The following is a 24455-nucleotide window of genomic DNA, read 5'->3' on the forward strand; positions in this document are numbered from 1 at the left end:
CTACAAACCATCTCCCACCTCACCCTATGGTCCTTCTCCACCCCCGGCTCCCAGAGAAAGTCTCTCATTAGTTTTTCTAATCTACTAGCCACCTTTGTCGGAATCTTGAAGATTGACAAGAAGTAAACAGGAAGATTAGCTAAAGTAGACCTGATTAGAGTGGTTCTCCCTCCAAGAGACAAGTAATTTTTCTTCCAAGTTGCTAATTTCTTTTCAAACCTCTCAACAGCCGGAACCCAAAACTCACCTTTCTGAGGGTTATCACCCAGTGGCAAACCGAGGTAATTAAGGGGCCAATTTGCTATTGCACATTCTAAGAAGTCTACAACCTCAAAGATCTCCCCCTCGCCCTTATTTACCCCAACTATACAACTCTTCTCAAAATTCACCTTAAGGTTTGACATTTGCTCAAAAAGTTGTATAGTGAGCTTCAAATTTCTAACCTTGCCAAGGTCCCCTGCTTCACAAAAGAGTATGGTGTCATCTGCAAATTGCAAATGTGTGAGTGGCACAAGCTCCTTCCCAACTCTCCAACCTCTTATTAAGCCCCTGGAATCTGCTCTATAAATTAGTCTCCCCAGAACTTCAGCTACCAAAGTAAATAAAAAGGGGGAGAGGGGGTCTCCTTGCCTAATCCCTCTCAAGGCTGGAAAGAAATCAACCACAGTCCCATTTACCAATATGGAGTAATGGCAGTTCCTGATACAACCCAAGACCCATCTGCACCAATTATTCCGAAACCAAAATTGGTCATCACCTCCATCAAGAAAGACCAATCCACCAAATCATAAGCCTTTTACAAATCACCCCTTTTTCTTGGATCTCTTGAACTCCTACAAGCTCTCATTTGCTATCAGAATCTGATCTGTTATCTATCTCCCCTTCACAAAAGCTCCTTGATTATCTGCTATAATTGTTGGGAGCACTTTCCTTATTCTGATGGACAACACCTTGGTGATAATCTTATAAAGGCGGTTGACTAGGCTAATCGGCCTGAAATCCTTTGGGTGACATGCATTCCTCTTCTTAGGAACCAGTGCAATGAAAGTGGAGTTCAGCCTTGGGTTGATCACCCCTCTAGAGTGGAATTCATCAAACATAGTCCATAAATCTTCCTTTAATATCTCCCAGCAATCTTGATAAAAAGCCATCGTAAAACCATCTGGCTTGGTGCCTTTGATATATCTATAGAGAACACTGCCTCCCTTATCTCTTCCACTTCGAATTTCCTTTCCAACCAATCCCTATCCTCTATCTACAAAGTTGGCCATTCCATACCCTCAATCCACACCCTACTATTTAGGGGTTTTCTAAAAATAAACCTAAAGTGATTTGCAAAAGCCCCCACTATTTCTCTTTGGGTGGATATTGTATAACCCCTTCAATCTCCAGACTTGATATTAAATTCCTTCTTTTTCTTCTACTTGCCACCACATGAAAAAATTTGGTATTCCTATCCCCCTCCTTCAGCCATTTACACCTTGATTTTTGTCTCCAACTTATTTCCTCCTGAAGAAGATAATCCTCTATCTGTTTACGCAATTTCTATCTTAGCTCCTTATCTTCTTCTGTAAGACAACCACTTTCTTCCTTGCCATCCAAGTCCTCAATTTGTGCAGACACTATTTGCTTTCTTTCCTCTAACCTCCCAAACTCTAACAGATTCCACTCCTTGATTTTGCCTTTCAGATATTGGAGCTTTTTATGAAACCTCATTCCACTCCATTTCATTGTTGGATTGCTTTCTAGCCACTACTCTTTGACTTTCTTGATGAACCCCGAATATCCTAGCCACATGTTTTCAAAGACCAGCATTTCTCACTTTCTCCCTATAGATTACAATAGGCCAATGGTCAGAAGTCACCCTTGGAAATGTTCTAGAGTTTAGATTCCCCTAATGTTCTTCCCAGTCATTTGAGAATAGAAATCTATCCAGCTAGAGCAAATCGGGTTCACTTGGAGATTGGACCAAGTAAAACAGTTGTGTGATAGTGGGATCTCTTTAAGCTCGTAAACATCCACAAATTGATTGAATTTCCTCATACTCAAGGTCGATCTCCGCCTCTGACTATTTGTCTCTTCTAGGAATCTTATAACATTAAAGTCACCTCTAGACACCAAGGCCCTTCCCATAGTCCCTTTATATTGGCCAATTCTTCCCACAACTTCCTTCTCTCTCTATAATCATTTGGACCATATACATTGGTAAGCACCCATTCAAACCCATCCTCCACTTGTTTAAACTTCCGGGAAATTGAAAATTGGCCTATTAACTCTTCCTGACCTATGAGTACTTCATTCTTCCACATAGTGACAACACCCCCCGTAGACCCCCAAGAAGGCAGAGCCGCCCAGCTAATCCCCCTGCCTCTCCAGACACTCCTTGCCCACCTAATGTCAAAATCAGCTCTCTTGGTCTCCTGCAAAAGTACCACATCGGGTCTATTTTCTTGATGGCCTCTTTTATTCCTGCTCTCTTCCTAGCACTTCCCAATCCTCTGATATTCCAGCTTAAGATTCTCATCTATCTATGTTCTTTCCCCTTAAACCCTCCTGCCCTCACTTATTCCTCTTCCTTCCTTCTCTTTTGACCTTCAAGCCTCTATCTCCTCCCACCTCCTTCATCAACCCAGCATCTATAATAACAAAAGGAAATCGTTCAAACCATGCCCAAGGTGCTTGTTTCAATCCATAAAAGGGATTTCTTGAGGCTTCATAAACACCATTTCTTTGAGATGGCCAAGATGGAAAGCATTCTTGACATCCATTTGATGGATGCCCCACTGCTTAATTGCTGAGATAGCCAAGATCAAGCAAACTATAGTCATCTTTGCAACTGGAGCAAAGGACTCCTCATAGTCAATCCCATATTCTTATTTGTATCCTTGTGCAACTAAGCGAGCTTTGTATCTATCAAGACTACCACCTAATTTCAATTTGATGGAATATACCCATCTACTCCCAATGATTGAAGCAACTAAGGGTGTAGAAACAAGATCCCAAGTATCAGTTTCTGTGAGGGCTTGAATTTCAACATCCATAGCTTGTTTCCAATAAAGAACTGCCATAACCTACTGATGAATCTTTGGAATATCTATAGATGCCAAGGCAGCAAAAAAGGAGCTATGGTTGGTAGGAAAACCATAGCAGTCAAGAGGTCTAGAAACACGAGAGGAACGACGAAGAGGTGGAAGAGATGAAATAAACATTGGAAGGGAGAAGTATCATGAAGAACAGAAGAGGGGAGTAGGTTAATGAGGTATACAGCAGTGTTGGCCGCCTCTGCCCAAAAGAAAGTGGGTGCATGGGAGTCCTGCCACAAGGTTCTCACCACACTCAATCTATGTCCATTCTTCCACTCTACCACCCCATTTTGTTGTGGGGTCCCAAGACAGGATCTCTATCATTGAATTTTCAATTCCCTCAAATAGGTCTGAAAATCTCCATCGAGGTATTCCCCCCTGAATCTAATCGAAAAACACCAATCGTAGCATTAAACTGGTTTTAAATAAGAGCCGGAAACAATTTAAAGGTAGGGAAAACTTCTGACTTGTGTCTCAAAAAATATATCCAAATATACTGTGTGCAATCATCCACAAATATAACAAGTATTGGTACCCTAGCCTTAAGGATATGGGAAACGACCAAACATCATTGTGAATCAAATTAAAAGGAACTGAAGAGTGTTCGGCAATAGATGGAAAGGATAAAATATGTCTTTACTCAAACCACATGAAATGCAAGATGTTAGACAGTTTTGTATGCCCTTAGCTTCAATCAGAATGATGTACTTTATGAGTTTATTGTAAATGAATAAAAGTGCATATTTGATTCATGTTCCCTTGGTATGTTTTTGTGTAATACCCTTAAACTGGACACGTAATGAGACTCGTGTTAGTTTAGAATGTTCACAGCCAGTGGGTCGGTCTGGGGAGACCTATCCTGACAAGGTTGACACTGTGGTACCACCAAGTCGGTTGGGGTGGCCTGTCTCAGCTGCCAGGGTGAGACCCTAGGCACTTACAGTGTAGGATTAATTGAATCTTTGAACTGGACCAGATTTCCAGTATTGCCCTGGACCTTGGAGATTGATGGGCAAAACTGAAAAGTTTCACCTGACCCCTAGACTCGATTATGATACTGCACTAGGTGTCGGATTGGGCTGTCTTTGATGTACCAATCAGTGAGATGCTTAGCGGGGGTCAAAACCTAGGTATGTTGGGACAATCCGAGAATTCATCTGAGTGGGTGATCATAGTGATAGGATCAGCCCCTTTGTCGGACAAAGGTAATGATCGGGGATGCACTCTCACTGATGGAAACCAAGACTGCCCCGGCAGCCGATTTCAACCGTTGAGATTTGTTTTGCAAAGTATATTTTATATGAGATATAAAAGTATATATATTATGGTTTCTAAAATGTTTGCAAGAAGGTTTTAATTCCCGGGATCCATATAAGTGGAGAGTGCAACACTGTTCCTTGCAGCCGAGGGAGAGGTCCTCTCTTGTCGGGCAATGTGTGATCATTATGGGCTGAGAGGTTGAGTGTAAGACCATTGAGAATAATACCTGATGGGCTAATCTTGCATCTGCCCACAGTCCCTGGGTGTTATAAGGTGGCTTGGCCCAAGGACCACTTAGGGTAAGTGTTGGGCCCATAAAGCCCATTCGATAGGTTTCAGGGGGTGCACTGTCTTTAATAATGTATTCGGCCAGGCCTTGTAACAAAGGCTGGGCCGAACCCATGTGGCTGATGTGTAGATCAATGCTTGGGTCCCACGCCATACAAGGAAGCCCAACTGGGCAGCAATTAGGACGGTTAAGTGAGCACATAAGCTTAATGGGCCTAAAGCCCATTTCGAACTGGGCTATTTATTTAGTTAATAATGGGGCGAATTCTGAGATGGATTAGCAGATAGGATAGGGTCAAGACCCTATCCACTCAGAGAGTCCAGATCTGAATGTGACTCAGATTTAGAAACCTCCTAATGAGATTAGGAGAAAGTTAATCTAATCTGTAGATAAGATAAGGGTTTATCCTTATCACCTGAAGAGAAGGCTGATCCAAATATGATTTGGATAAGCAGCTCCTAATGAGATTAGGAGCTGATCTTTCTAAGTTAACAAAAGGAGAAGGGGGCGGCAGCCTTTAGAAACACATCAGATTTCCTTCAGTGCTAAAAACAAGAAGAGAGAATTCTGCACCCTGCAAATACTCTCTTGCCGCCTCTCTGTTCTTGCCGCCCTGTTTGCCAGTTCGATCTCCAGTTGTGGGAGAAGTCAAGATTGGATCTTGACATCAGTTCTTTAAGAAAGAATTGAAAGGAATCTGTGCTCACGTACCATTCTACTGATTCTTGCGAAGGACAGAGTTCTTGGAGAAGAACACTACTGATTCTGCTCCATCCTGCACTGCGCCACTTCAGTGGGAGCAGTCTTTGGATCCTTCCTTGGGTGTGAACACCTCCTTTGGGAGATACTACTTCTCCGTATCAAGTATAATTTTCTCCTACTCCTTTTGGTTCAGATCTGGTTCAATTTATGGTTCAAGAATGATCATTGAAAATATGATTTTCTAAAATAGGGAATGCGATTCCCAGTTGAAGGGAATGAGAAAAATTTTTGAAACTCACCCCTTACTCCGCAATCTTTGGGCGTCCATACGATGGATCTCTCATCTCTTCACAAGATTTATTAATATGAGCAAAAGAAGTAGCAATAGAAGATAAACAACCAGAATGAAACAAAAATTCAAGTTTCTTAACATAAGGGTGGCCAAGGCGTATATGCCAAAGATGCCACGCATTATTTCTACAAACAATTTCAATACTACATGTAGTAGAAAGTAAACATGATGGAGTTGGTGAAGACTGTGATTTCTCGAACTCCAAAGTGAATAACTATCCCAGCCTACGCCCCTTCCCCTTCACCGTCCCAGTTCGCTAGTTCTAGATCAAACATCCATCATGAGAAAAGGAAACAATGTTATCATCTTCTACTAATTAGCCAACAGAAATTAAATTAGTAGTAAGTTTTGGGACAAGAAGAGTTTTAGGAAGATGAAACTTAGAAGAATAAGAGGTGTGCAAGGTCAAATCATTATAGCCAAGAATCTCAAGTTTTTCACCATTAGCTGTAATGATATGCTTATTCAAGGATTTAGGTTTAAAATACTGACCAAAATATGCCCCCATCATATAATTGGAGGCACCAGAGTCAATTACCCAAAGATAACTAGGAGAAGAACAGTAAAGGTAAGACTCACTAAACAACCCAATAGCAGAGAATGTAGAAGAAATGGCTAAAGACACCAATTATCGCATCTTTTCCTTAGTTATACCTCCAAAAGACTCACCTTTGACTAATGTCAGCGCAAGAGAAGAATCTGTACCACCATCTGAATCATCCATAGTAGTTTGATAAGCTCTATACTGATTTTTCTTGTTTCTTGAAGAGTTTCCCTTGGGTAGCCTAGTAGGGCATTCAGATATTATATGTCCATGTTGCTTGCAATAGGTATAAGTGTTCTTTTGGCAATGTGAGACAAAATGACCATATTCCTTACGTTCGTAACACTATACCTTAGAGAGATCCTTCTTTTTCTTTGGTTCGTTTGCAAAAAAGACAGTTTCAGTTCTAGATTCATGCTTCCCTTTAATCGTGGATTGAGTAACCAATCTCATTTCTTCCTTGAGGAGTTCTCCCAATATAGCATCTAGATTTGGGGTAGCATCCCTACTTAGAATATTTGCTCTAATCACTTCATATTCAGGCCATAAATGCATTAGAAAATGCATAATCTTCCTTCTGTCAAAATGTTCCTTCATTGTCTTGATATAGCAAGTTGACAAAGAGTCCCCCGTGTGTACCAATTTACATTCAGTCCAAGATTAATAAAACCAGCATAGTACTCTTGAATCTTTTTCTCCCCCTTGGGTGTAGGAGAAGATTTCTGTTCCAATTTGATATTGTCTAGATAAGTAAGACTGTTAGTAGACCTTCTCAATGTACTCAAACATCTCCTTTGCAATCTTGAGGCACCTCATCGGAATAGCTATGTCAGCTTCTATCAAACCAAGAATCCATGAAGCTATTCTTGCATTATCTATCTTCCATTGCTTCAGCCCTTTATTATCAGATTCATCAGGCTTGGCAACCGAACCATCCACATAGCCCCAGAATCCTTGGCCTTCAACATAAAATTGGAAGTGAAACTTCCATAGGGCATAGTTACTCCCATCGAATTTTATTGACAATAAATCTCTCTTGTCTAAAGCCATTTCAGTAAGAAAAACAACAAGAACTAAACTTCCAGCAAGTAAAATTGATAGTGCAAGTCTCAGATCAATCACTACAGATCTGATATAATTAAGGGAGAACAGATTTTATGGAGTAAAAACACCCAGAAGTTGTTGAAAGGTAGACAGTCCAGAAAAGGAAAGTATAGGGTCGACTCCAAGAAGATGAAGTTAAAAACCCTACCAGCAAGGAACCAAACTACAAAGCAATGATATGGGAAGCAAGAGCAGGTCTGGGCGACACAAGATCTAGGGTTTCAAGGCTATCCAATCAAGCAGGAAAGAGAACTGAAGCAAATCATCCTTCACTGGAGAGCCCAGAAGAAGACTGATCGAAACAGTCCTTAGAAAACCACCAAATCAATCTCAGAAATTGCAGAGAGGAGATGACTTCTGATGCTCAAAGTAAACAACAGGCAAGAGAAAGAGCTTCAGTAGATCTAGAATCGAACCTCCTCTAATACCATGACAGAGACAGTTCGAACTGCACAGAGAATATGAAAAGGTGTGTCAAAATGTGTGCACACCCAAAAGAAAGCATTATACATATATACATATATACATACATACATACATACATACATACATACATACATACATACATGCATACATATATATATAGATAGATAGATAGATAGATAGATAGATTAAGTGGGTACAAAAAGATATACAAAGAAGAAATAAAAGATATTGTACATAAGGTACATGATAATACAATACTCCCAACCAAGTCGGCCCATAGTATCTCGACAAGGTTTCTCTCTTGAGGTGGACCACCAGAAATAACATTAGATGAATTTCTTAGGCTTCACCACTCAATCCCAACCAGTGTCCTTAGCATAGTTGTCAAGGCAACGCCTAGGCAACAAGGTGCCCTTGGAGGTTCGCCTCATCTAATCGCCAAGCAGTTTTCTACATTGTGTTTTTTTTTTTTGATAAATAAATGAACTTTTTAATTTGGAAAAATTAGCACATACAAGCAGCCCTTAGAGAGGCACAAGCTGCGATCTCTCCACTAAAGAAGAAAACTAAAGTAATAAGTTACAGTTGTGCCCAATACAAAACTTCCCTAGCTGCCCCTTGCTTGGCTAGACAGTCCGCCATAGCATTTGCTGATCTCCCCACTCATTGTATTCTTAGGTCCATGTTTCTTGTCAGCACCTTAAACTTTTTAATTTCATTCCTAAAGCACCAACTTACTGACTCTGGGTCCTGCAACCAGCTTATTACAAGTTTACAACCTTTGAGTCACCTTCAACTATTAGCTGGTTCACCCCTAATTGAGCTGCAAACTGTACACCTTGCAGGGCAGCAAACATTTCTGCTCTAGTAGAGTCTCCCACTCCTAACGGACCTGAGAAGATAAATATCACATTCCCGACTTCATTCCTCAGCACCCCACCTAACCCAGAAGGACCGGGGTTTCCTAGATTGCTTCCGTCAAAATTCAACTTCAAGAAGCCTGCAGGAGGTGATGACCAGCCTGTTCTCACTTTAGTCTTGGAAGAGGAACAACTTGCCGCTGCTGCCCAATTCCTCCAAATGTCATTAAAAGAGAATTGGTGAAACAAGTCCAAAGATTTCAGCCAATGAATCACCCTAACCAAGATGCAGTCCTTTATCTCTTGAAAGTTCCTTTCCTTTTCCAAAAAAGTTCTAGCATTCCTTTCTTCCCAGACTGTCCATATCAATGCAGCTCTTGCACACCTCCACATGATTTTACCCCTTTTCTGTTGCCAAACAAAAGTAAAGGGATCAAAAAGCATTCTTAAATCTGCTGGCAAGTTCTAACTGCTCCCAATCAAAGAGAGAAGCCAATCCCATAACTCTGCAGTAAAGGAACAAGAAATTAACAAATGATAACAGTCCTCACTCTGAGATCTGCATAGGGTGCACCAGTTGGGGGAAATACAGAGAAGATGTCTTCTCTTTTGTAGATTATCCAAGGTATTTACTTTCCCATAGTACACTTCCCAACAGAAAGCCAAAATCTTAGGGGGAACAGGTCTGCACCAAACTTCCTTAACAGGGAAAGCCTGCTGAAGGTTAGAACAGCAAAGGGATTTGAAAAAAGAAGCACAAGAAAAAGATTCTTCCGATCTAGGTATCCAAATTCTTTTGTCAGGTTCAAAGGGGTTCAAACAAACTTGCTCAAGAACGCAGAGTAAACTGACTAAGCACTCAATCTCCTCATCCCTTAAGCCTCTACAGAACCCAAAATCCCAAGTAGGAGCCCAAAGGGTTTCCAATGAGGAGCAAAATTTGGAAACAACCTCTTTTTTGTATCGAGAAACTGAGAACAGGGAGGGGAAAAGGGTTTTCAGGGGAACATCTCCAACCCAAATGTCCTCCCAAAAGAGGACAGAGTTGCCATCACACATCATACCTGATATGACTGCGAAACTGAGGAAGAATATTGTGCATTGCCTTCCAAGGGGTTGCCAAAGTTGCCTGCCTTGATACACCAGCATCCCATCTATTCCCTGAGCATCCATGTATGCTTCCGATCACCTCATGCCACAACCTGACTCTCTCTAACGGCCACCTCCACAGCCACTTCCCCAGTAAGGCTGTATTTTTCTGAATTAAGTTCCCTAGTCCCAAGCCCCCTTCCTCTTTACTCCTACACACCACCTCCCACTTAATTAAATGGTCTTTCCTATCTTCACCTGGTTCCCAAAGAAAGTCTCTCATTAATTTTTCCAGCTTCTTAGCTTCCCTAGTTGGAATCCTAAAGACAGAGAAATAGTAAGTTGGAAGGTTTGCAGTGTAGCTCTTATTAAGATGATTCTTCCCCCCAGAGAGATGTAGTTCTTTTTCCATGAAGCCAATCTCTTCTCAAACTTCTCTACAACTGGGCACTAGAACCTACTATCCCAAGGATTTTCTCCTAAAGGAAGCCCCAAATAGGTCAAAGGCCAAGTAGAGACAGAACACTCTAAGCACTCAGCAATAGCCTCCACTTCTCTTGACTCCAAATTAACCCCTACAATGCAACTCTTTTCAAAATTGATTTTCAAGTTGGACATACTTTCAAAGTTCCTAATCAGCATCTTTAAACTTCTCACCCTCTCAATCTCAGCCCCTTCACAAAGGATTAATATGTCATCCACGAATTGGAGATGGGTAACTGGGGTCTCACCCTCTCAAAAGTTTTCTACATTGTGTTATAAAAAACTTTTATATTCTTAATTTTTTGAGGTTATAATTACATAATAGTGTTATGGGCCCTAGCATAGGATCTTGTCACGGGTCGATCCATGGGGAGAACTCCTAGCTTCTCCTTGCCCCTCCCTTTGTGCGCAGACCCTATGGTGGCGAACTGAGGGTGATTTGTTCAAGAGATCATCCTAACTCTCCTACTCTTTCTTGACTGAAAACTGAATGCTTTATTCTCAATTTACAGCTCCTTAAATAGGAGATTACAAGAGGTGTGGGAAGACTCCCAGTAGAATTCGAATACTCACAGATAAGGATAATTCACACTTTTAGGATCAACAGACTCCTACTTCTAATAGGTAAATCAAACTCTAGAAGATAAGGAAAACTACTAAGAATAAGATAAGATGAGCCAAGATAAGCTGCCGCCTTTGTGGGCCCCTCCTCACTGCTGCTGTCGACAGCTGTACGTCCTCCCTATGAACGCATCCGCAACAAATAGACATTTTTAAACTTTTCTGTTCAAAAAAAATAGACATTTTTAAACTAGAATATTCATTTTGTGTGTTTATATACTAATTTTTTTATTATTTTTTTACTTGTTAGAGTTTAATCAACACAAACATTGCTAAATGTTGTATTGAACCCTCAAAGACCTCAAAACCTGAACCAATAAGGAAGAACTTAAAAAAAAATCCAGGTTTTTTACTTGAAAAAATCCATCGCCTAGGCAACAAGCCCCCCCCCCCCTCCTAGTCGCCTAGCCTCGCCTTGGTGCCTTGAAAACTATGGGTTCTTACTGATGAGACCTCCCACAGTGAGAACATTATAGTTTATCTTTGTCCATCATCTCAGTCTTCTTACTGTCATTGCTGCCCTCTCTGTCATAAAGAGCCACCTGCTCCCCTTCATGAGGATTCATAGCAATTTTCCTACTCTCTTCAGACAGAACAAGGGAAGGTACCTCCTAAATTTTAGGAAATTCCTTGTTTCCTAACAGTTGAACCTGTATAAGTTCATAAATTGGATTTAGGCCAGCAAGAAAAGCAAAAACATACTACTGGGTCACAAGCCTCTTATACTCTTTGGCATCTGCAACATCCCTCCAGCCAATGGACTAATAATATTCCAACTCCTTCAACATAGAGGTAAGAATAGAGAAATATGTATACAAGCTTTTTTCCCCTCTGTCGATAAGTAGATGACTCAACTTTAAGCTAGTAAACCAGGCATAATGCCTCTGTTCAGAATATGTGGCTTTATCCTGTTCCCATACTTCCTTAGTTGTATCAACCAACATGAAGTTCTTTCTCAAGGAAGGCTGTATGGTGGATAAAAACCAGGAGTTCCAGGACATGAGCATATAATTATCCTGCTCCCACTTTATCATGAGAAGGTCTGGTCTCTTTAGGCTCTAAGATACTCTTAGTAAGGTACCCAAACTTTCCTCTTTCTACAACAAACAGTTTCACCCTTTAGACCACTCCTAGTAGTTCAAACCATCCAAAGGTGTGATAGAAATAGGGAAGTTTCCCATTTAAGCACCTATACTAAGCATAGGCAGCTTCCAGGAACTCCAGACATGGCAGAATAGCAAAAAAATACTGCCACCAACAGGTTGCTTGAACTACTACACAAACCTAGCAAACAGCAGCAAAACAAAGGCAGGAACTGCAGCAACCATGCCCTCTTGTACCACCACACAATCAGAGATCACAACTCTCTTGCGATAGCAACTGACCAAAGATCAAAACACCTGTTGGGTGTTCGAAAGAAGCATGACTGGCCCATGTAGATGGTAGGCCATGTAAATCATAACAGAAGTTCACGGTATGTCCTTTACACCCACAGTGGAAACACTTACTGTACCCTGTCCCCCAATAACCCATCCTCTAACAGCACCTTATCCCTACCACCTCCACGTCCACCTCTTATGCCATGACCACCCCCTTAACATTACCATCCCTGCTACACATACCACACCTCTACCTCCCCTGGTTGCAACCAAAGTAGATTTCTCAGAAACAGAACTACCATTTTGTGGGTTAGAATCTCTTCTCACTAATATGGGGTTCCATGCTGTTCCAAAGACAAGTCATAATTCATGCATCCTTCGCACCCAATTAGCATATCCAGCAAAACCTATATCTGGTTTGCCATCCATAATGTATTTGAATTTCCCTCTAGCAGTTGGATTCGCCTCTGCTGATTTGGCCAGGGAATGTAGTTTGCACCATTGAGTTTCAGAGGTCATCTGAACAGCCATGAAGTCTAGCTGTATTACTACACTAGACTTGGTCCCACTACCCATAGAAACCATAGCACATATAAGGAACACAGATACACTATTTCCGCAAAACTTCACCAAAAAAACCACACACCAAAATAATAGACCACCAACAACAATTTTTACTAGTCTGAAAGCATAAACACCATAGCCGCAACTCAGGATAAAACACAAAACACCTTTTCTAACAGTTATCCAACTTCAAAAATACATTGTGGGCATAGAAACCCTTACATCATCACATGTTTTAACACATCACTCAATAGAAAGTCCAAGAAATTAAACAACTGACCTGTACCAACCATAACAGTCACTCTTTGAATCACCAATTAGAGGGAATCTAAAAAAAACACCAACAAATTCCACAAGCACTGCAACTTGAGGCATGGAAGCCTCTTTTTCTAGTGGGCAATCAGTTCTTTTTAGTCCTCTTGCCTTCAATGTCTGGAGAGAATTATTTGTTGACAGAGGGCTGCATGGCATCTGGAACAAACCAGGTCAATCACTTTGGCTCTAATACCATGTGATCAGATCTAAAAAAGTAGAAATAAATAGAAAAAAAAGGCCTAGAAAATATTTACAATCAAGGGAGAAAGAAGAAGAGAGAATGAACTAAGGCTGGAAACAGAAGAAACCGAAACACCCCTACCAACTCTAACATAAAACAGAATATAATATCTAACACTCACCAAGGTTTGGAATAACAAAATTAATACAGGCCAACAAAGAACTCAGCTCCTCTATTTCCCAATAGTGGATGTTTCTCCTAAAGACTCAAGAGTCCATACCACTTGACCACTAGTAACTTCAAAACAGTCCTGCACCAGAGCATCTTTGTCACTAGCTGCTCCAAAAATGTGTGGGAAGGAGATGCTAATGGAGAGGAATCACACCAGGTGTCTTTCCAAAACCTGACATTTTCCCCATTTCCCACCTTGAAGGAACACCCCACTGGGAAAACAGAGACAGATTCTTTACAATACCTTTCCAACAGCTCATACCATAAGGTTGGGAGACAGGATTTGTAATCCACAACTCCTTGCCATATTTTCTTTGGATTAGCTTCCTCCACATGGCCTCTTTCTCGTCACCAAACAGCTAGATCCACTTGCCAACAGGGAAACATTCACAGCATTCGAAGCTCTCAGCCCAATTCCTCCTTTGTCATTTGGGAGGCAGGCCTTGTCCCATGCCACCAAATGCAATTTCTTTTACTCCTCAGGTCTCACCAAAGCTTTTCAAGTTGTGCCGAGGTCTCAGCTGGTGCAAGGAAAAGAGGGGAAAAAAGGAAAAAAGACAAGAGATAGATAGATAGATAGATAGATAGATAGATAGATAGATAGATAGATAGATAGATAGAGAGAGAGAGAGAGAGAGAGAGAGAGAGAAACTTCTCTTGTTTTCTTGTACTATTGATACACTACTACTTTAACCAATTCGCACTCAACTGTTTGGTATGAGAGCAGGAGAATCAAGAGCTTTTTTTAGAGTCTGGCAACATCATGGCATTCAGATGATAATTGAAACTTACACCAGATGAGGATGGATTTCACTGCTTCATAGAGAATCTTTTTTGGGTTCAAAAGATAATTTTTTTAAGATTCTTTGAAGGCTGTAAGTATTTTTTTGAAGGATATTTTCTATAAATTTCCAGAAAAAAAAAAGTTTATGTTGTTTGGTAGATTTGCTTGAATCAGTGAAATTTTAATATTTGGGGCTGAAAGTTTGTGATTTAGATCACTTTTTATGATCTACTGAATATGGTTTAATTAAATTTGATGAAGTATGGAGTGTGTGGAAGCCAATTTTAATTACTTATTTACCTCACAGCCTATCATTGTTTCTTTTTTGACTTGTTTTCTAGAAGGAATGGTTGAAGTTGATGTATCCCAGTCTAGTGACACAGTTTGGTATGTCTGGAATAAAGTGTAGTGGTGCTACTGCTCTCTGAGGTAGTGTTTGGGGTTTCTAGTGTGCCACACACATGTAGGCACTGTTTGACTTTGTGAGTGTCCAATATCTTGTGGGTCGTGTTTAACCCAAGGACTAATTTGGATGTTCTATTGGAAAGCAGTGCATTGATTTCCTTCATCATGTCTGTTACAAGATAAAAAGATGCTCCCAAACAAGAGATCAGCTCTTATAATCTCTACACCCCCTTCAAACTGATGTTAAGGAAGAAGCATCAGTTTGTTAGATAGAAATTTGTGGCAAGGATGAGTTATAGCCTTGGTGAAAAGTTCAGAGTTCAGATCATATAACCGGTAAGTCTGAGTTTCTCTCATCCTACACTAAATGTTTTGGGCATGATAAAGTTCACATTGCTGATGGTTCCATTTCCCCCATTGCTGGAAAAGGAACTATTACATCCATGCCTAGTCTTACCATCACTTCTGTTCTTTCTTATGACAGTTGGATCTTTGAATTTCTTCCAAGTGGAATTTGTGCCTACTAGGTCTTTATATTCCACTTCTAACCAAGTAACCAACTACTCCTGTTCCTAAAATGGCCTTTCAAACATCCAATAGTACCTATTGATAGGAATTATTGGTAGTATAATTTTAGCATTCTATTGGTTGGTATTACTATTAGGAGAACTTCACCAAAAACTAAGTAGTTTTTTTTTCATTTTTCCTTTATTTTTGTAATGTTTTATAAGCTAAAATTATGTTTTTTTATATTTTTACTTAATTAATCATTTATCTATTTGAGTTTTGGGCAACATATAATTCCAAAAGACTAAGAATAATACCTGATAACAGGGAGAAGGAATGTGAATAAGCATTCTTTTTTTTTTCATAATTAATAAAATATCGAACACAAAAATGGTGCCTCCACTAGATTTAGGATTTAGTGGGGATAACTTTAGAAATATGGAAAATTAATGCAAACCGTTTTCTACACTATCTTTAATTGGCATAGAATATTGAAATCATACCTTTTCTTTGGGGAAGTGGACAAATAATGGGAAAAAATAACCACTCCAAGGTTTTTCAAATCAAAATCATGAAATTGGTACATATACATATACTATCAAACCTTTTTTTTCTTTTGGTAAAAGGGCAGTCATTAATAAAAGGAAACCAGCAAAAAAGCTACATGAAAACCAAAATACGCAACAAACAAACAGAAAAACTACACGGGCCTGCTATCAGCTCCAAATGAGGCTTCCCCAGCCAATGAAGATATCACCCAACCAGGGGCCGTGGAAGTACCTAGAAAGGCACCCTCAGAAGCTAAACCCAAACAAGCCGCTAAATTGGCTAAAGCTATTGCCCAAAGTATATGACTATACATTGAGACCCACCTCAATCTGCAAGATGTCCCTAGCAACAAACCAGATAGACTTATCAGAATCCACTTCAAAGGAAAAGAAAACTGAGATTAGCTACTTACAATCATTTTCAATTACCAACTGACCCAGACCCACATCTTTGACAAAAAGAAACACTCTTTTATGGCTAAAGCCTCAGCATAAACAGAAGATAATGCTTTTAACTTCCCAAACTTCATAGCTTTGACAATTCCTTTCTGATCTCTAAGAACAAACCAACAGAACCAAGGTCTTCACAAGGTCAGGTTCAATCAATTTGTAGATTAGACCACCGATAAAGCCAGAAGCTTACTTGAGAACTGTGTAAACTCAACTATAAAAGTGAAAAAAAATATAACTGACAGAAAAATCAGGGGCATTTCCTACTGATTAGAAAAAAAATCAAGGATATGTCCAACAATAATATCCAAATGATTTACATTTCTATCATTCCATATCATATTAACCAGTGGGGAAAAAAGGCACCAGACAAGTATGGAAAAGGATGCACCTAGTGGCACCTGCAGTTTAAACTTTATCATTCTTTCCAGAATATATAACTTATTACACAAACATAATGATAGACAAAAAGTATGCATTCGATGTTTTTTCTGACTGAACCATAATTATGTCAAAAAGGATTCAAAGTAAATGCAATTCTTTCATGAAAAATAATGTGGATGAAACGGATATGAATTCACACAAGTAATAACTCTTTTTTTTTCTGGTGACTTCTGAGTCAAATAAAGCACTTCAACCCGTTTCAAGGGATTTATGAAAACACAAAAAGAAATAGAAGATATGCAGGTACAGAAACTCACTTGATGTTTACACCATCATTGGAGATAGGAGAAGAGACATTGTTGGACACCCATTTCTCAGCTGCCTTCATACTGCCTGCAATAGTGGCCAGCATGTCATTGGGTATCCCCACCATCACCTCAATTCCAGTCTTACCAAGAGCTCTCAAAGTCGCTGAATCTGCATCAAAGAGCTTCACCTTCTGAAACCCATTATCCCTGAGCAGCCTGACCACCGTTGAAGGCGGCAAAGGGTGGCTTGACTGTGTACCCCAGTTGGCACCAATTCCACCCACTGACACCACCAAAGAGAACAAAGAAACTACACCAGCAACCACAGAAAAGCAACCCATAATCCCACAAATCCACCTCCCCAACGCTAAAACAACTCCCCAGTAGACAAACAAGATAGAAACCGAAGTGGTTCCGAGCTTATAGCTTTTCTAGAAAAAGGATCCAGCCTTGCTCGTCTCTCTCCTCGGATTTCCACCAAAATAATACCCTAAGAACCAGAGAAGATGATCCAAAACCTACTTATGAAATGGGATTGAAGCTAAAGTTAAGCTAAACAGAGAAAACAAGTGATGAAGGGATCCCGAGCTTCAGAAAACACTGAAAAGATGTTTGTTTTCTGTTCCTGACATCTTAAGACAATTTACACACTAGAAGCATGCACAACGAAAATGCATATAAGGTACAATAATGCAAAGGAAACTGGAGAAGGAAAATGGAGGAAGAAGTGAAAGCGGACTAGATTAGAAATCCCAAAAGATGCAAAGAAAAACCATAAGGATTTCTGCAAAAGCAGTTGGACTCTGTTCTACGGCTTAAAAGTTGGAACCAGCCAATAAGCATGAGAGGTTGAAGAAAATGAAAAGGAAACAAGACAAGTTTGGATTTTGTGAAGGTGTCGAGTCTTGAGATGGGTTCTAAACCAGGTAATACCTTTTAAGAAAGAGCACAGAGCTATCAAGTGACACTAGACGGAGAAAAACCACTGGTAATCCAAAACAACAACAACAGGTAAAAAAGAAATCCAAAAAAGGAAGCTTAAAGAGATCGTATAAAAGCGGTATTATTGTGGAAATGAAGCTAAGAATCTTTGAGCTGGAGTAGAAACCCAGCTCAAGAATCTACCAACACAAAAGATTAGGAAGACAAATCTAGAGTTACTAGTTAAAATAAATATGAAGACAGTGATAAAGCGTGAGCTCGTATTTATCATTTCTATTTTTTTTTTTTTTTCCTGTCTTCTTTATCTATCTTTGAGCTGTTTCTCCAGAAGGCTGAAGCCACGAAGGAAGGAGTTCGCAGGGGCTCTTCTCTCTCCTTCTGCTACATATTGAGGAGTGAGAACTGAGAGGTGAGACCGTGAGAAGCGAATAATTCGATGTAAATTCAATCATCACCAAACGATTCAAAAAGAAGATCCTAATCCAACGGTGGACAAAGAATGAAGACATCATCTAGTCTATTCCCATCAATAGTGAGATCATTTAATTAAAAAAGAACTGATAATAAATTCAAAAGAGACAGACTTAAGTGTTCTCGTCATGTCACAAGTGTCCAGATTTCAAAAAATTTCAGCGTATTTTCGGAATTCTGGTGATGCCTTATGGACCGTTTGATATAAACTAGTGCTCCTCCTCCAATCAGATGTGCATACATGGAATCATTTTAGAAGAAACATGTGAGTGATGGTGTTTTATTCGATGTTACGATGAGGCCACCCTCATTGTAGAACACTTCAGATCATAAGCGAATAAAATATCAAATATTAATAAAGGGTAATTTGGGAATTATAGGCATAATATTCTCTTGAGCTGTCTGCCTCTGACTCTCTGCCAGGTTGTTTTTTGGTTAACGCCACGTCAGATAAGGACAGGGATGAAGAAAGCAACAAAATTTACTTCACTTTTTTTACTTTTACTTATATCGAGGATCTACGGCTCTGCCTTTGGGTTTGGGCTTTGATTGTGATGATTCCGTTCGGTTTACCGTTACCCACGTCACGTCCATCATACGGCCGGTAGGGTAATTCACATCTTCGCCCCCACACAGCATATCCCAACCGTGTATTGGGAACATTTTTCCACTATGTTCTCAATGCACGCTGAGATATGCATGTGGGGCGCAGTTAATGATGTGAATCCAATAGGGAATAATTTTGTGAATATTCAGAGTTGTTTGGGGGAATAATTTTACTTAATTATGTTGAAAATTTATTATATCTTTTAATAATAGCGGTGATGCGGCTAATGATTCATAAAAGGAATTAGTTCTTTTGGACTGCATATAACAGTAAAAAAGAGATAATTCCTTAAAAATATGGAATGGCAAATGCAGCCTTAGAGAACAATCTACGGCCTAGGGTAATACATTAATATTATCCTTTTGGTTTTACAATTCGTCGTGGTAGTGATTTTGGTCTTTACACACGTAGGAGGTGTTAAAGGTTTGACCTATGTGGCACTATAACAAGTTCAACAAGAGAGTAAAGATGAAAGAAACAAAAGCAATATTCAATGAAAGATGTATTTTCTCCCTAAAACCAATTATGTATTAGAAGCTCGACGAGTCTTATATATGGCAGAGGGAGAAAAAGGTTTCCAACTTTGACAGTTAAACATTACATTGAAATAGTTAAACAAAAGGGTGGTTAAATCAATCGGACACTCAAAATCCTAAAATGAAAACTAACAATTATATCTGATTATTAGAATTCGATGGTTATTTGGCATGATCTTTATTCATGGGTCTATCTATTCGATGATTGTTAGAGGTTGAAAATCAACTTCAGTACTCTTAACATTTAATGGGATCAAGCTCGAAGAGTAGGGCATGAGTTATGAGTGAGGTGACCTTCTAAAGCTTAGAATGATCTCATGGTGGCTCATTATTCTTAGAGTTAGATCGAAAATTTGAGAAAGAGAGAGAGACAACACAGCCAAATGATGGGTAAGACACCTTGTGTCAATCGACACCTTAAAAGAAATATTTATATTAAGTTATAAAAGGACAAATCAGCTCTTAATGTACAAGAGAAATATAATACAAAGAAAAATATATAGAAAAAAAGTAAAAGTACAAAAATAGCCCTATGGCTAGATTTCACTATCTCTACACTCCCCTTAAACTGATGCCTAGGAATAAGCATTAGTTTGTCCATGAGAAATAGATGCCGAGCCCGTGTCATTGCTTTAGTTAACAAGTTTACCAGTTGGAGCCCAGAAGAGACATGAGGAAGAGATATGGTACCCTCGAGAAGGAGATTGCGAATGAAGTGGCAATCAACTTCTATGTGTTTGGTGCGCACATGGAAGACAGGGTTGGATGCAATTTTGATTGCATTGGTATTCTCTATATAAAGAGGAACAGACAGTGGTGGCTCATTTAGTATTTCAAATAAAATAGCCCAAAGCCATATGATCTCACTACACATGGAAGACATAGCCCTGTATTCAGTTTTAGTGGAAGATTTGGGCACAGTAGCTTGTTTCTTGCACTTCCATGAGATAAGGGAGTTGCCTAGGAAGACACACCATCTAGTCATGGACCATCGGGTGTCAAGCATCCAGCTCAATCAACACCCGCATAGGCCATAAGATGAATGGGAGATGATGAGGAGAAGAATATCCCATGTGACAGTGTGCCTCATACATATCTTATAACCCGATGAACTACAAATAAATGTGGTTTTCTCGGAGAAGACACAAACTAGCTTATTATTTGAACTGCATAAAATATGTTTGGTTGAGTCATGGTGAGATAGATTAAACTGCACACTAGTTAACGATAAAGGGTAGTGATGAAGGGTGATTTGGCCCGACCTCGTAGCCCGGGGACACGTGTATATGACCTGGCCCAGTGTACAACTCAGCCTGACAACACGACCGCAACTCGACGGGAGAGACACGCTGAGTCCAACGCTGGCCACTCAGCGGGTTAAGCAACTCGCCGGGGACTGACGCCTGGCCAATTGTGACTTCCACCAAGTGTGGAAGGTCCCGAGCTCCCCCTAAGAGGCCCGGAGCTCTCCCTTCCCAAAAAGGGAGCACCCTAGCTCGTGGTTAAGTGTCCCGAGCACCTCGGGACAGCATCGTCCTCCCTCCCCCCAGTGCAACACCTTGGCACCTCGGTACAGAGACAAACCTACCCCAGACAGTCCGGTGCGCGGTAGCTCGGTATGTTGTGGGGAGCCCTGTCTGACATCCGTACCCACCGAACCCAGTAGCAAGGCTCTGATCTCTTGCCAGGCGGCGTTCTGCCTGCCAAGCAACGTTCTGTTTGCCTCCTCTGGAAGGCATGACACGTCTGTCAAGCCCGTACCTGGCAATGGTAGTTTGTGGCGGCCACCTGCGCCTGTCACACCTGCCCTGGCATTAACAGCGATGGTGGTTATGCCAGGTGTGACTAGACTCCAATATAAAAGAACCCGAACCCACACAGAGAAAAGGTATTGAAGCTTAAGCACTTTGAGCACTCTTACTCTCTACTCTCTATGAGATTTCCTCCAGTTCTAACTTAGCCATCTGAGTGTTCCCACCGGGATAACTCCCCGGGAACCCTTCACTTTTCCTTCCTCTCAGGTGTCGTTCGTTCCAGTCAGAAGCTAAGTCACAGCCAGGTAGGAGTGCCCAAATCGTGCAGCATCAAGTAGGATCTTCAAGGGGAGACCCATCATCTTTGTTGAGTTTCAGGTTTAGTTCTAGTGGAGTGTCCACAATCTTAGAATCACTAAGATTTGCTAGTTTAACCAAATCAGCTGCATATTTCTGTTGATTAACAAAATAGCCTCAAGAATTTCTGCTCACTTCAAAGCCCAAGAAATATGTCAGCGGCCCCAAGTCTTTCATCTTGAAGGATTCATTGAGTAACTGTTATAACCTAGAAATTCCTTCTATGCCATCCCCTATAATGAGTATATCATCAACATAAAGGAGTAATATCGTTACTCCATGCTTCCGCCTTAGGGTGAACAAGGAGTAATCAAAAGAACTCTGAAGAAAGCCAACATTAGTGATAACAGATCCGAACTTCTCAAACCAGGCCCTAGGAGCTTGCTTCAGGCCATAAGGTGACTTCTTTAGACGACAAACAAGCTGCGGATCTATACAATATCCTGTGCAACAAGCCTAGCTTTGTATCTATCTGGGCTTCCATCAGATTTTAGTTTCACAGAATAGACCCATCGGCTTCCTATGAGAGATGTCTCAGGTGGGGCTTTGACTAGGTCTCATGTGTCATTCTCCAAAAGAGCTTGAAACTCAGAATCCATTGCATCTTTCTAGTGTGGTTCTACTACAACCTACTAATAAGATATGGGAATGTCTGTGGTAGATAAAATGGTAGAAAAGGAGTTATGTTCTAGTGAATAACCATAACGGTTAGGTGGATGAGAAATTCTAGAGGAACGGCGTAAAGTAGGAGCAATAGATTCAGAGGGAAGGTCTTGAACACTTACTGAGGCAGTTGGAATGACTGGATCAGCAACTAGAGGCGGAGCAGAAGGGGGGATGGAGACTGAAGTAGGTCTAAAGTTGTTGCGGGGGTGACAAAGGAATATCTAATGTACCTGTAGAATCAAAACTATGTAGCAAGGAAACAAAAGGAGCTGGGAACTTCACAATATGTTCAAAAAATGACACACTTTCAAGAAAAACTACATTACTAGAAATTTGAAGACGACGAACCAAAGGGTCATGCAAAGATACCTTTTATGTTCAGAGCTATACCCCATAAAGGCGTATAAATCTACTTGTGTAGTTAACTTTGTGCGTTCATGGGGTGGAAGGTGGACAAAACAAGCACATCCAAACACTCTGAGCATGGATAAGTCTAGGGATTTGTGGAAGAGGGATTGAAAAGAAGAGGAGTTGTTCAAAACTGATGACGAAAGATGATTTATGAGATACACAGCAATGCTGGCCGCCTCCACCCAAAACTAAGAGGGTACGTGGGAATCCTGTAGAAGAAGTTTGACTACACTCAAAATATGCCAGTTTTTCCTTTTTGCAACCCTATTTTGTTGTGGGGTGCCTGGACAAGACTTTTGGGTTTGAATTCCATGTTGATTTAAGTAGTTTTAGAAATCGCCATCAATATACTCTCCCCCTGAATTCGATCGTAGCACACAAATTCGGGCATTAAATTGAGTGGTAACATAGGTGTGAAAGTGCTGAAATACGGAGTATACTTCAGATTTCTTTCGAAGAAAATAGGCCCAAGTGAAACAAGTGTAGTCATCAATAAAGGTTAAAAAAATATTTAAAACCCATCCGTAAGACAATTGGAAATGACCAAACATCACTATGTATTAAATAAAAAGGGACTGTTGCATGTTCAAAATGAGAAGGAAAAGGCAAAATATGGCTCTTACATAAGCCACAAGTAGTGCAATCTTTATTCACATTTTTAAGAGAAACATTATAAACATGTAAACTACTAAAGGAAAAACAACTGATCAAGTTTCTTAGAGAAAGGATGGCCCAGTCGTTTATGCCACAACTGCCAATTTTTATTACAACTAACAGATTCAAAACTAGAAGTAGTAGAAATCAAACATGAAGTAGAAGTGGGCATAGTTTTATTCTTCTCAAATTCTAGAGCAAAGAGTTTTCCCAGTCTACGCCCCTTCCCCTTCACCTCCCCAGTTTGTCAGTCCTGTATCAAATAACCATCAGAAGTAAATGAGACATTATTACCTTTCTCTATAAGTTGGCCAGCATAAATTAAATTGGTAGTAAGCTTAGGTACAAATAGGATTTTGGAAAAATGAAATGGAGATGACTTAGAAGTAGATAAATATAAAGCATCACATCCAAGTATATCCAATTTCTCACCATTAGTAGTAACTATGTGTTTATTGGGGAGATGGGGTTTAGGACACTGACCAAGAGTGGCCCCTGCCATATGGTTAGAGGCTCCTGAGTCAATGTATCATAGATGGTTCGGTGAGGAACAGTAGGTAGGAGACTTACCAGACAGGCCCATAGCAAAGAAGGCTGAAGAGATAACAGAGGACATGAACTGTCGAATTCGTTCTTCAGACATGCTACTTGAGGTGTCATTTTGCCCAATCACAGAAGTAATGGAGGATGTTGCATATGATCCATCTACACCCGTCTAATAAGCCTTGTAGCTTCCTTTTTCTGATTTGATCCACTGCTTTTCTGAGGCCGAGTGGGGCATTCAGTGATAATATGACTAAGTTGCTTATAGTAGGTGCATATATTCTTTTTCTTGCAGTGAGAAACAATATGCCCGAACTCCTTACATTCATAGCACTATATTTTAGAGAAGTCTTTCTTCCCTTTCAGTTTTGTTGCTAGAAAGACAGTATCAATGTTAGACTCCTTTCTTCCATCTAGAATAATCTGTGTGGCAGATCTGGTTTCGGCCCCCAAAATTTCCTTAAGAATAGTATCCAAGTCAGGAAGTGTTCATCGCCTTAGGATATTAGATCTAACAACTTCGAATTCAGGTTTGAGATGCATTAGAAAGTGCATAATCTTTCTTATATCAAATTCCTTCATATACTTCACACAACATTATGAAGGATCATTCCCCATGTGAACAAGCTCATATTCGGTCCAAAG

General features: G+C 40.2%; 1 protein-coding gene across 4 annotated transcripts in view; it reads right to left on the reverse strand.

Moving 5' to 3' along the window:
* Positions 1–18195, reverse strand: part of LOC104593833 (glucan endo-1,3-beta-glucosidase 6-like) — a 37980-nt gene extending 19785 nt beyond the window's left edge. Inside the window, exons 1-3 of one of the 4 annotated variants that reach the window (XM_088888851.1) lie at positions 13728–16048; positions 13434–13562; positions 13037–13216 (exon numbers count right to left, since the gene is read on the reverse strand). In XM_088888851.1, coding sequence (XP_088744977.1) covers positions 13037–13131 — 95 coding nt within the window. In that variant the 5' untranslated portion in view covers positions 13132–13216; positions 13434–13562; positions 13728–16048. Of the gene's footprint in view, positions 1–13036; positions 13228–13433; positions 13563–13727; positions 16049–16878 lie in introns of those variants that run through there. The other 3 variants (XM_088888849.1, XM_088888850.1, XM_010253855.3) reach the window with 3 other exon arrangements.
* Between the last annotated feature and the right edge of the window lie 6260 nt (positions 18196–24455).

This window comes from Nelumbo nucifera, chromosome 5 (genome assembly GCF_055504915.1).
Source record: "Nelumbo nucifera cultivar China Antique chromosome 5, China Antique-T2T, whole genome shotgun sequence".
Lineage (NCBI taxonomy): Eukaryota > Viridiplantae > Streptophyta > Magnoliopsida > Proteales > Nelumbonaceae > Nelumbo > Nelumbo nucifera.